Source organism: Epinephelus moara, chromosome 19 (assembly GCF_006386435.1).
Source record: "Epinephelus moara isolate mb chromosome 19, YSFRI_EMoa_1.0, whole genome shotgun sequence".
Taxonomy (NCBI): Eukaryota; Metazoa; Chordata; class Actinopteri; order Perciformes; family Serranidae; genus Epinephelus; species Epinephelus moara.
Window position 1 is genome coordinate 16,310,553 of NC_065524.1, and position 12,890 is coordinate 16,323,442.

At 42.0% G+C, this 12,890-nt stretch overlaps 2 protein-coding genes across 3 annotated transcripts in view; both read left to right on the forward strand.

The window, feature by feature from the left end:
- The window catches only part of tacc2 (transforming, acidic coiled-coil containing protein 2), a 58,903-nt gene extending 53,376 nt beyond the window's left edge, over positions 1–5,527 (forward strand). The window contains exons 21-25 of the mRNA XM_050070538.1: positions 1,211–1,254; positions 2,572–2,732; positions 2,851–2,957; positions 4,341–4,461; positions 4,563–5,527. Of these exons, the coding sequence (XP_049926495.1) occupies positions 1,211–1,254; positions 2,572–2,732; positions 2,851–2,957; positions 4,341–4,461; positions 4,563–4,628 (499 nt within the window). The 3' untranslated portion in view covers positions 4,629–5,527. The remainder of the gene's footprint in view (positions 1–1,210; positions 1,255–2,571; positions 2,733–2,850; positions 2,958–4,340; positions 4,462–4,562) is intronic.
- Positions 5,528–7,468: 1,941 nt separating this feature from the next.
- Positions 7,469–12,327, forward strand: ly6pge (lymphocyte antigen 6 family member pge). Of its 2 annotated transcripts, none has more exons than XM_050071230.1 (3): positions 7,469–7,726; positions 9,672–9,806; positions 11,043–12,327. In XM_050071230.1, exons 1-3 carry the CDS (start codon positions 7,666–7,668, stop codon positions 11,234–11,236), a joined length of 390 nt encoding a protein of 129 aa, XP_049927187.1. In that variant the 5' UTR covers positions 7,469–7,665; the 3' UTR covers positions 11,237–12,327. The 2 variants fall into 2 exon arrangements, with proteins under 2 accessions (XP_049927187.1, XP_049927188.1); XM_050071231.1 differs by having other exon boundaries at positions 7,484–7,726; positions 9,672–9,788.
- Positions 12,328–12,890: the final 563 nt, after the last annotated feature.

Genomic DNA, 12,890 nt, shown 5'->3' on the forward strand with positions numbered 1-12,890 from the left:
GGGGATGTGTCCCCTGTGTCCCCTGTGTCCCTCCTGAAATCTACACTTATGGTCACGATGTGTACAAAAATATTGGGCAGCTTTTGTGGGTGCACAAATGAGACAAAATGAAACTGTGTGTGCAAAGGGTTACTCCTGTGCTATGTGCATGTATTTGAATTAGATAATATGCATACATGTTGCTCAAAATTGGCCCCTTAGCCACACACAATTACATTGGAATTATTAGCGTCTTCAGGGAGTTGGTGCTAACTGAAGTGCACTGAAAGATGGGAAATAAAATCCCAAATATGGTTTATATTGTTTAAATTTCTTGCCTGAATGTTTGAGGAATGCAAAACAGTGTGGAAAGTTAAAGTGCAGTTGAAGTGAAAGTTAAAGAAGTCAACCTGAGCCTTAATATCAGCATGAGTTTTAGTGGTGGAGAGGAATAGAGGTGGTTGATATGTTATATGTAAATGATCCATGAGAAAATGTGTCAGGGGCTTTAGGTGTCATTTGGATTATACACCACAAACTGCCTGACAACAGCTCAAAACTGGGATTAACCACACTCATATTTACGTCTGTGGATGATCTATTGCTGCCCGACAAATGTGGGTTCAAGGAGATAGCGATATGTGGTACAGACACCTTGTTTTCTGCCAGCAGGTGGTGGGTGGGGGTTCAGCTGGCAACAGCTCAGTGTGGATAAAACAGAGCTTACTTCATTTGACTGATTGGGCTCAGGATAAGGAGGGGCTAAGAGGCTAAAGGGCAGGCATGGCTAATCAATCCTCTTACCTCTGGCAACCTGCTTTACCCAAAACAAGAATTCCTATTGGGCCTCGCCGCTGCTTGGCTTGGAGTGTGGGGTAACTCCAAGCAGTGAGACTCAGAAACTGGACACACAGTGCAGATAAATAGTTATGGGTGGTGAAAATGCTTCTATTACTCAATAATCATATTATCTTAAGTTGTAGGCAAAGAGTTGTGTGTTTTTTAATGCACTTAAATTCTAAGAAAATATTTCAGATTAGCATATTTTTCACTCATCTTGGACTTCTTAAGATCAAATGTTCCCAGCAGCATACAGTATGAAACAAAACCTCTATTTTCATCGGTAGAGACCAATATATGAGTTGCATAAAATAAGGTGTGCTTTGAAATCAAATGTCATACTCATATAACCCCATCCATTTACTGATGATCTCCAACTTCTCATCCACAGGAGGATTGTTGCTGAGTATGAGAAGACGATTGCGCAGATGATAGGTGAGTTCAAAGTTAAATAAAGGTTTTCAGTTGCTTACAAACCCCGAGCATTGGTCCCAGGTTACTGTGGACACAAATTTCATTTCAAACCAATTACTTTCGTTCCCCAACCTCTGCCACTTCTTTCTGCTGCACTTGTTTATTTGCAAACTGAACAAAATATACTGTATTTGTGTGCCCCTACTCCATTGCCACTGATTTCAGAGAGTTAAGTATTTTCTTTTATCCTCTGACACAAGCTAGCTTCGCTATGTGCTTGCTTTCATGTTTGATTAATATGAAGTGAATTCTTATGTCATCGGAGGGGGAAGTGCTCACCTTTTGCCCACGTGTGTCCAGCATCTCTGGACTCATTAAAATCCCGCCGCGGGTTCACTCTCTGCATTATTCCTGCTCTCACCTACATCTTCTCCGCCACCTGAAGATTTGATTTTTGCTGCTGTCTAATTTCATTTCTTGATCCCATTAAAGCACTGCCACGAAAAAGGAACAATCTGTCTCTGCTTGTGTCTAACACTCGGCTCTCTCACGTGTCTTGCCCTCCCAGCTTGACTTAACACAGTCCCTTCTTTTCTGTTCTGCTCCCATCTTTGCTCCCCTTACTATTTGATAACCCTGACAGGCATGCCAGGTGAGTAACGCAGAATTGTCCTTCACTTGTTTGTGTCTGCTGACATCTCTCCACCCGTTTATCAGAGAGGGGAGCAGATTTGCTCACTTTCTTCATCTCATCCAGTGACATTTGTTTGTCCATATTTGTTGCATTTCATCCTGTATGTTGAAACACTGTATTTTTTTGAACGGGTAAACATTCACTTCATGTAATCCCCCAGTTTCTGGTATTGAGTACATTATACAAACCTTTAAGATGTATATAAACATACTGGATACCTTTAAATGCACATCTGCATTTTGCTTCTGTGCTGTAGATGGTTTCGAAAGTCATTGCTGCAGAATTAGTGGGTTAAGCAGGTTGGCCGTCTAAGCTTGTGACAGGAAAGGAAAGGGAAAGCTGGGAGGGGGCTGCAGTACGCTGGGAGCTTTGTCATTTAAATCTGAAGGGTCTGGAAGACTATCAAAGCAAACCAGCTCTATTCCTATAGATTACAGGTCTCTTTGATTTTCCCATTGTTGAGTGTTTTTGTTTGCATGCTGCAGAAATACTCATATAGTGTATCAAATGCTGTTAAATCATACTAACTCACATATCCATGTTGATATATAGTAAAGTGTTTGTTTGTATATATGTGCTGACATTTGAGCCTCAGTACACAGAGTGATGATCTGATAGACACTCTACTTGTGTGTGTCCATCAGAGGATGACCAGAAAGAGAAGTCTCTCTCTCACCACACCATCCAGCAACTGATCATGGAGAAGGACCAGGCCCTGGCCGATCTCAACTCCGTGGAAAAGTCTCTCGCCGACCTCTTCCGACGCTACGAGAAGATGAAAGACGTACTGGAGGGCTTTCGCAAGGTGACAAATTATTCACAACTAATGAGTGTTTACAACATGCCCCAGCCTTGCAAGTCATCTAAAATTTAGTTTGGCAGACCTTATGGCAAGTAATTAAAATATTTCTCTCTTTGCTCAGAATGAAGAGGTTCTGAAGAAGTGCGCTCAGGAGTATCTGTCCAGGGTGCGCAAGGAGGAACAGCGCTATCAAGCCCTGAAGATTCATGCAGAGGAGAAACTAGACAAGTGAGACTCATTATCTGGAGTTTATTTCACCATGACTGTTTTATTTTCCCCAAAGGGAAAACACCACAATATACTCACAATAACTTAATGCCCATCTGAAGTACATTCACCTATTAGGCAAAACATTAAAACCACTGACAGGTGAAGTGAACAACACTGATCGTCTTGTTACAATGCAATGCTCTGTTGGTTCAGACATTCGTGTGAATGCCACCTGACACGCTCCACCCACCTAAACACCAGTGCAGACCAGGCACTCCCCATTATGGCAACGGCATTCCCCAGTGGCTGTGGCCCCCCAGCAGGACAATATGCCATGCCACACCACACCACAAAAACTGCTCAGGAATGGTCAGAGGAACGTGACAAAGAGCTCAAGGCATCAACCTGGCCTCCAAATTCTCCAGATCCCCATCTGATAAAACATCTGTGGGAAGTGCTGGTACCCCACCTCAGAACCCACAGCACTCAAAAGATCTGAAGCTAAGTCCATTCCAAGGAGCATCCACCGTGGATCGGGGGTACCTCTGGGGTACCAGCATGTCCCTCAAATGTTCGATCAGGTTGGGATCTGGGTATTTGGAGGTCAGGTGGACGCCTTGAGCTCTTTGTCCCATTCCTCTAGTCATGCCTGAGCAGTTTTTGTGATGTGGCATGGTGCATTGTCCTGCTGGGGGGTCACTGCCATCTATAAGTGCTGTTGCCGTGAGGGGGTTTATTATGTCTGCAACGGTTTTCGGGTGGGTGGAGCACGTCAAGTAGCATCCACATGAATGCCAGGATCCAAGGTCTTCCAGCAGAACATTGCATTGTAACAAGATGATCAATGTTATTCACTTCACCCACCAATGGTTTTTAATGTTTTCGCTGATCGGTGTATTTGAATATAGGCTGTCTTTGAAACCTTTGAAGACTTGGAGAATCAGGGAGACCGTTATTTTCAAATGATGCAGAGCATGAACAAAGACAGAAAAAGAGTCAATTTTTAAGGTCTTTTGCAGATTATTCCATGTATAAGATGAACTATAAGAGACTATAAGGGAATTTTATCTTTCTGAGTTCAGTTCTGATTGAGGAAATGTTGAGCAACAACCTGTTCTGTGAGCGAGGACCAAGATATTATGGGTTCAGAGTTAAAAGGGTGGATGAATAAAAACCAATTCTGGTCCTGGGTCACAGCAAAATGTGGCCGGGGACGTAAGGTGCTGTGAGGATCACAAGTTATGAACCTCAGGGCTGAGTGGTAGACAGACAGCATTTCTGAAGATTTTAATCTGTATAGGCTTTGCAGACGTGACCTTGTGCTTTCTTAAGACTTCCCGGGCTTATGGGGGTCACAGAGAGGTGATTTATTCTCATTGTATTACTTGTGTGTGTTTCCAGGGCTAACACAGACATAGCTCAGGTGCGGGCCAAAGCCAAGCAGGAGCAGGCCGCCTACCAGGCCAGTCTGAGGAAGGAGCAGATGAAGGTGGACTCTCTGGAGCGCACTTTGGAGCAAAAGGTCAGTCAGAATTCATCAGTCCTGGGATGTACTGTAAAATGATATGAAATCATAGGAAAATACCCAAGTATATAAATGTAACTGCAACAATTATTTTACAGAACAAAGAGATCGAGGAGTTGACAAAGATCTGCGATGAGCTGATCGCCAAGATGGGGAAGAGTTAGCGACCACACCACGCCCAGGCCAAACCTCCCAGAGAAGAGGAGTGGTTGTGGGGAGAAAAAGAACTTGGAAAATGAAGCAGATCAGTAACATTTACCACTCTTCCAAGAACTGACGGACATTTAAGACCAAAATGGTCTCATACTGACTTTGTGTATACAGGATCCACAGGAACTGCTTCTCTTCTAATCACTCTGTACATTTTTGATGTGTCATTGTATCGTACTGTATCAGGGGTCTGGTTTAAAGTTTTAGAAAATGTATCATATCACTAATGAGTGTGTCTGTGCGTGTGAGTGCGTGTATGAGGAAGCGAGAGCATTGTTTGTGGGTTAAATTATCTATAATGATGTTGCCATGACAGCCACTGAGGAGGAAGACTGTTTACCCGTTCTTGTTGTTGTCTCCTCTTGATACAAGAGAAAGATAGACTTTGAAAAAGAGTAACAGAGATTTAGATTCATCCATGAAATGTTGATACACCACTAAAGAGAACACCAACCATCAAGATATCTTACTGCATGTAGGAGAGAAAGGAGAACTCGTTATGTTATATGTTTGTATATACTGTAGGAAATTCCACGTATGAAAAAGATCGATCTGCATTTTTGATAGTTATTCCGTCATCCTCAGCCCACATCCTTCATGTAACCTTGTAGATATTTGTCATACTTGTCATAGCTTTCTCGATGAAATCGTGCGACTATTTTTTTGGATTTAATTTTGATATAAAGCAAACTAATCGTTACTGTATTCAGTTGTGACCAGGAGTAATTTAATTTTGGATGGGTTATGTCCTAGTTCTGCTATGGTTTGTTGTGTCACACTGAGGAATAACTTCTCTGCACAGCTGCTGTACAGCATCTGCTTACAAAGTGCAATAAAAGTTGGCAATACAGCACTCTGGGTTCACACCGGTTCTTTCCGTGCATGACTTGTCTTCTCATGCGTTTAGCTGACCTGGCATGACCAATGATAAATCAGGATTAAGATGTGGATAGGATTATTTGACATTGTGCTGGCTCCAGTCAGTGTCTAAGGAAACAACACTCACATGCACAGGTGATCTTTCTTATGTGTATATGATGCACTATAAAAGCATTATAGACATTTGATTTGAAAAATGCTCATTTGAAAAAATAGAAATTACGTTGATAAAGATGTATATTTCAGCAAAACCTATTTGTGTTTGGGAGGGAAATAAACACAAACAGAAGAAATTACTGTGAGGTAGCTCTTATGCATATTTATTGCCTCAGCTACGATAACTGCACAAGAGATGCTTCACACCAAGTGTTATGATTATTGAGTTCAGAGATGTTGGAATGCGGTAGATCACTGAAAGCATAGGCGTAGTTTTTAGGGACACAGGGGACACATCCCCCTTAATATTTAGAACACGTGCATTTGTCCCCTTCCCAAAAACATGAAAGTAGTAAAAGATTTTAATTTTGACAAACCACTAAGACGGAACTCATAAATGCAACTATGGCTACCTCAAAAGCAATGGTTGCAATTAGCCATAAAACATAACGAGCCACTTGAAGCAGGAGAAACCATTGATGCAGAAAATTGTGCATAAAACTCACCAGAATGCATCAAATTAAGTGTTTGATGCTCAAAATTTCTGTGGGGAGGCCCCCAGCTGAATATGTGAATTTAAAGAAAGAAAAACTACAGCCTTGACTAAAAGTAATGGATAAATGGTTCAGAATCCAACCTCTTTCAATCAAGGTGGCAGTAGCATGAATGCAAACCTTGAACAATTTCAGGATCACTCTGTCTTATATGAAAAGAACAGGCGTCATTGCTATTCTGGTGCTTGGGCAGCAGCTTTGGTCCCTGTTTATTTTCTGTGAGCTACCAGGGAAAATATAAAAGAAGGAATGGTCATGACGACAGCGGTGAGTGTTTTCAGGGAGCCAGACTTTGGTTTCGGTTTTATTGGAGTCAACGGGGTGGGCACTGCAAATCACACTTTAGCCCATCATATCTTTGTCGTTTCAACTTTGACTGCAATATCCTTCCTCCAGATCACAAAATGCATAATACGTGATGCTTACTGACATTTTATATCTTGATATGCGTCTTTGTTTTCCTTGTTACTGCTCTCCATACAGATCATGTTTTTGTCCAGCAACTGCATCTCACCCTCTGCTAGACAGAGACACGATTTGCAACAGAACTGACACCAAAGTCTGGCTCCTCAAACGCTGTCAGTGTTGTCATGACCGTTGAGAGCTACTGCATTAACAAATGTTCAAACAGGAAATACATTTGGAACCATTTAGAGTGTTTATGTTGTCACTATACAACAAAAGGTGATGAAATCCATTTGAAAGACCATTTTTAGAACATGATGAATGGATTCACTAACGGAGTTCTTGACTTTATCTGACAGAGCTGTGTAATGTTAAATTAACTTTTTATAGCAATATTGTGTCATGGCAGCAACAAGTATAACAACTTTAGAGCAGCAGTGTTACTGAGACAGATGACAGCCAACCTAAAATGATTTACTGCCACTCTTGGAACTGTAATGTAGAATATAGTTATTTGTAACTCCGTATACAGAGGTAATCTTTCCAAATGTCAGTCTTAAATAGATACAGCTTTACATCAAGTACATCCCTATGGAATTAAGGCATCTACATCTCACACAAACAAACAAGCATCACAGGACAACAGGCATCCTGAGACAGTTAAAGCTCAGAGATGGTGATCAGGTGCTGCAGCAGGCTGATGTAAGGGCTGGCCCAGGTGGAGACAGGGACAAGAGCCTGACTCAGGATGGGTGTGGCCAGAGCACAGTGGTGAGGTGAGAGGTACAGGACGAGTCCCTTTGCTCATCCAGGAGAAGAAGCAACTGTTGACACTCAGCACAGAGCTGTGGGCCCCAGTAGAGGGGCTGCTAATCTGCTGGTCAGTACAGGAGGGGATATTAGCTCATCTGATAGCTCAGATTAAGCTCAGGGGGCTTTAGGAGCAAACAACCTGCTTTTCATTGTGTGATCAGGACGAGTGAGGACCACCAACGCCATGAGAGCTGTCCAGTACTGTCCACTGCTCCTGCTTTCTCTGGTCCTGCTAGCAACCAACAGTAAGGAGTTATTGTTTTCTGTCTTTACCTCATCCTTTCCCCCCCTTTAGATCTCCCTTATACCCTTTGTCCACCTGTTGTCTGGACTTTGTTGGTGTCTTCTCCCTTGAATCTCTTGAATTCCCAAGAATAGTATGTATTTGTTGTTTTTCTGTCTTTCCCTGAGAGGCAGGGACCTGTTGAGTAACTGCCCAGCCTATCTTTGCTGTCGGACATCAGGACAGGCAGAAAATTACAAAATCACAGTTAACTTTATTTTTTCAGGCATGTTTTATAAAGCAATTTTACAGTAACACCTACTAATAACACTTTGTATTATAATGTCATCTTTGCTAATTGCTGTTAATTTCTCTGGTAATGCTCCTGAGTTTTGCCTTCCTTCAGTCTTCCACCCTCCTCTGTAACAAGCATGCAATCCCAGCAGCTAATCTCTTAATAGGCCTGGAGGCTAATACTTCTAGCATGTGTGGAGAGCGGCTGTGCTGTGGGGATAGATTGGGGTCAACTACGAACAGCAGGGGGCATTTACATGCCATGTAAACATACAGAGGGGCACAAGGGAAGCAAAGAAATGAGACCAGCTTCTCAAATTCATACCAGAAATGTTGGTTTGTTGTTCTCTTTGTTGCCTCCATCAGTAAAAGTCTCATATTTTAGCAATGTGTCATTAAGTTGATTTGCTTGTCTTTAGTAGAAAATTTTATCTGGTCTTTACCTTAATGGAGACAGCACTGTGTGTCTGAACATTTTTCTCTCCTCCCTCCATCATAACTGGAGATAAAAGACAAGTTGAGTGTGTTGAAGGAGGTTATGATGTTGGCCAAGACAAGAGATAAGCTGCTATCTGTATAAAGCATATGGTGATTCCTATACTGTAGCTCGGTTTGATCTTCTTAGGAAGCAGCATTAAAGGCTGCTTATGAAGGGCTGTTTTAGAATTTAGGAGACGATGGAGGTTTTCAAAAGGGAGCGTTAAAGTGATATAGCGTTAAAGTGATATTTCAAAGGTCAGCTAGTTCTCAAATAAGCGCTCCTTCCTCCGGAGAGTTTTAGAAAGACATTTAAGTGTTTTATACGCTGAAGTGGGCCCCTGAAGCTTTAGCTGAAGGTTAGAAAGATGTGTTTTTAAATCGCTTGTCTAAATCTTTGCTTGATTTAGGGAATACTTTTGTGAACGAAGCGATTAATGAGCACTCTATCTTCACTTTACTCTCACTGTGCCTGTGGGACAATGTCACGCGTCAGAGTCATGCAAATGTGAATTTGTGTACACACTCATCAAACCCATAGATCCTGTGTTAATAAAGGGTACATCTGAGGCCCTTGTAGAGTGAAATTCATGATAAATGGGACAGAGTTAGCTTGAGTGTGCCACAATGTAATGCAGTTTCAACCATGCCAGAGCAGCTGCAGCCACTTGTACCAGTGTCTAAATATGGGTTTTTAAAAGACAAGCGTGGCAGCAGTAACATCAGCAGCATTAAGTAGCCAAATCGTGTCTTGGAAAAAGTCAATACATCTGACATAGGGTGCCTTTTTTTCATTAATTTGAGTTATTTGCTGGAAAATCCTACATTAGCATCACAATCAGTTCCCATCAGCTGAAGCAATAACACCAGATCAGCCAAAGAAAAACATACTGTACAGCTGGCATTTAAAAACCGTGGTGCTGGATTTCATGTAAATGTGCTCCAGTAGCAGTCTGGTCTGGTTTAATAACATTTCTACATGACTTCCCTGCCATTTACACGCTGTTATATAAACTATATGTATGTATAGGCATGTTTTTTTTTCATGTAGTGACATCTTTAATGCTCTCTACATACACCAAGATGAAACTACGCTTTAGAGACTTACATCTGTTTTGCCCACATGCCATGATGTTTTGATTTCACTGCTTTAGTAAGTGTGCACTGTGGCAGTTTTTCTTCTCTGTTTTCTCCAGGTGAGGCTCTGCGATGTTTCACCTGTATGGGCTCCAATAATGAGGACTGCAACCGGCAAGGCTCCAAATCTTGTCCCAGCTACTCTGATGCCTGCGCTGTGGTGGTGGGCCATGACAGTGAGTCCAACCGTGACAGTGTAGTAGCCTTTCTTTTACTAGTTTTCTTCCTACCAACAATTAAGATACATACAACTCTACTTGTATCTGTATGTGAGGATGTGTGTGTTTGTGTATGTGTGTGTGTGTGTGTGTGTGTGTGTGTGTGTTAAACGGCGGACAGGCTGCTGTCTGGAGACACATCCCAATCAGCAGGGGGTCCGAGGCTTTTAAGGAAATGAAGAGCTTTGCCGCTCCAACTCGATCAATATCCTTAATTAGGACACCATGTGTTCATGGCACCAAGACAGTTCCTCTCCACAAAATTAAGTTAACTCAGTTTGCTCATTTAACCCTGCACAAGGCAAGAGTTTTGTGTAAAATATACCTTATTAATCATTAAAAAGTGGGGCAACAGGACAGACCATCATCCTGTCTGTGTATGACACATTGTGGCTGCACCACATTTCCTAAATTACATTCTGGAGTCAGGTACATAGTGTGTGCTGGCAGGGCTGAACATAAGGGGGAAAAGAAGGGAAAGATTTGTGGGACCCAGCCACCAGGGGGGTCCATGGAGACTAGCTATAATGATGTTCATCCTAAATGTAAGCAATGAAAACCAAATTTAATTTCGAACCAAAATTTCCACCACTGCAGGCAGTTGGCCACATGACCTGAGAAGTTCACTGGTCGAAACGAGGAGAGAGCATGCACATATGTTGACATACATTAGGTAGGGACTTTTTACTGGACCTTTCCAGGTGCCTAGTGGTGCACCATCAGGAGAGGCAAACCAGGCAAATGTTTGAGGGCCCCAAAACACCTGAGGGATCCTTGATGATCACTCATATCGGCACATTTTGTAGTGGCCTTAAACTCCCTTAAACCACTCATGAAGGCACTATGCAGTTGACTGCCACTTCCCCAGAAACTCATAAGTGGGGCCCCTTATTGTTAACGTATGAGTGATGGATACCTTTAGTTAGGACAGTCAGCTAGTTACCTGTAACTGTCATACATATGTTAGCTGTTACCCTCACTTGACATACAACCATTAGGGCCTAGATGGGCTTCTTTGTCTGGGCCACTCAAAGTGTCTATGATCTTGTTTGTGTGCGGGCCTGTGTACTGTGTACTGAAAAATTCTGAACAAAAAACAAGACTAAAGCTTCATAGCCCGGCTCAATCAGCAGCGAGTTTAATCCGATATATCCTAGTTGGTCCGTGCGAAACAGCTGCTACACTGACTTCTATTTCTGTCTCTTTTGTCAGGTGGAGTGATGAAGTCGTGCTCCTACAAGTCTTTCTGTAGTCAGGCCAACAGCCAGGGCTATAGAGCACCAGGTGTCAAAGTTCACTGCTGCTACAGTGATGACTGCAATGTGACGAGCTTCGCCTCCGGGCTGCCAGGACTCAACTATCTGCTGCTGTTTCTGCCGCTGTTGTTCCACTGCTTTTTCAAGTAGACATTTGACTCGACTTCACCATGCCAACAAGTATCCATCTGCAACACAAACGCCAACTACTGTTATTTTCATTTACTCTAAAAATGCCAAATAGCCCTGCCTAATTTTACACTACACACTGTACTACTATTCAACTCTTTTTACCTTAGTCATCTAAACTGAAGCATAGACACCAAGGAGTGACAGCACATAGAAGAGGTGCTAGGTGTGACTGCATGGATTATACACATCATGTTGGATTGACTCCATTAAGCAGTAGTCAAGTAGATGCGTCTTTTAAGGGATTTCACTAAGCCAATAACTAGAGGATCCTAAGGGAAGTGCTGGATAACAGGCAGAGATAATTTATTATGTGCTTCCTACATTACAGAGAGGGACATGTTGTTCATCAGTTTTACCACCCGCTCTGATGCTGAGAACACAGTGTTTGAAACTGCAGGGTAACAGGAACAAGACTATCTCTTTGAATTCTTACTAATCACCTCTGAAGTTACATTGCAGCAGATGTTCCGTGAGGCTATATATGGCACTAAGAGATCAATCAGCTGGTGTGTCCTCACTTCTACCTGTCAATCACACACCTGACGAGCTGTGTGAGATATTTCGGAAAGTGCGAAAACACTTCTCACACACTGCAAATCCACATAAGCCTTTTACATGGCCTAGGCCAGGTGCATTACACCGATGAGGTTAATCCACTGTGTTTGAAGTCACTTAAGGAATTACTTGGTTTATAAAAAGAGCATGAGCACACCTTGCTGTGGGATGGCCTATAAGTAGAGGCTGCTGTATATATTGTATAGAAATGATAATAATACAAATAATCATGTTCATTGTGTAATTTTCCTTTGCAGAGCTCATGTTAGGAAACGTTTTTCTGTTCTGGTGTGAATGTACATTAAATACATAACCTGCAGCTGCTGGTGTCCTTATACATTTTTAGTACCAACTTTAAAAATGCATAAGGGAGGACTTACAGTAATTATAATAAGACTTGGCAAGCTGCACACTCAAATCTTTTGTGGATTATTTAACAAAGTTTCTATAAATTTCTCATATGAAAATAAAATTTTAATGTCATTGAATCTAAAGACACTGAGGGTGCTCATCCTTTCTCCGCTGTGTGTAGGCTACCATACTATAAGAAAATATTCTGCCATTAAATGACACAACAGAGCTGGCACTGGATGTACAGACCAAATGATAAAAATGTAGACATTCATAATTCAGTGCAAATACAATGTAAAGGTCTTTTTGTTGCTGCTTCTGTGTGTATGTTATCATATCAATACTAAAATGATAATTTCCTCAAAACAATCTTTTAGTCATGCTAGCAAAATAGCGTTAATGTGATAAAGATTTTCTCAGTTGTTTTTGTTACTGGAGTATTGGACATGTTTCTGTGCATGCACTTTATTAGGTAGCCTACACCTTGCTAGTACCAGGTTGGACCCCTTTTGCCTTCAGAACTGCCTTAATTCTGTGGGGAACTGCCCATTGGTCCGACATCCCATTGTTCGGACCACATTAAACTCATTGTTCCGAAGTCCGTTCCGAAATCATCATCATGCCCTGTGGTTAAGGTCTGGTTAGGTTTAGGCACAAAAACCACTTCGTTAGGGTCAGGAAAAGATCATGGTGTGGGTTAAAATGA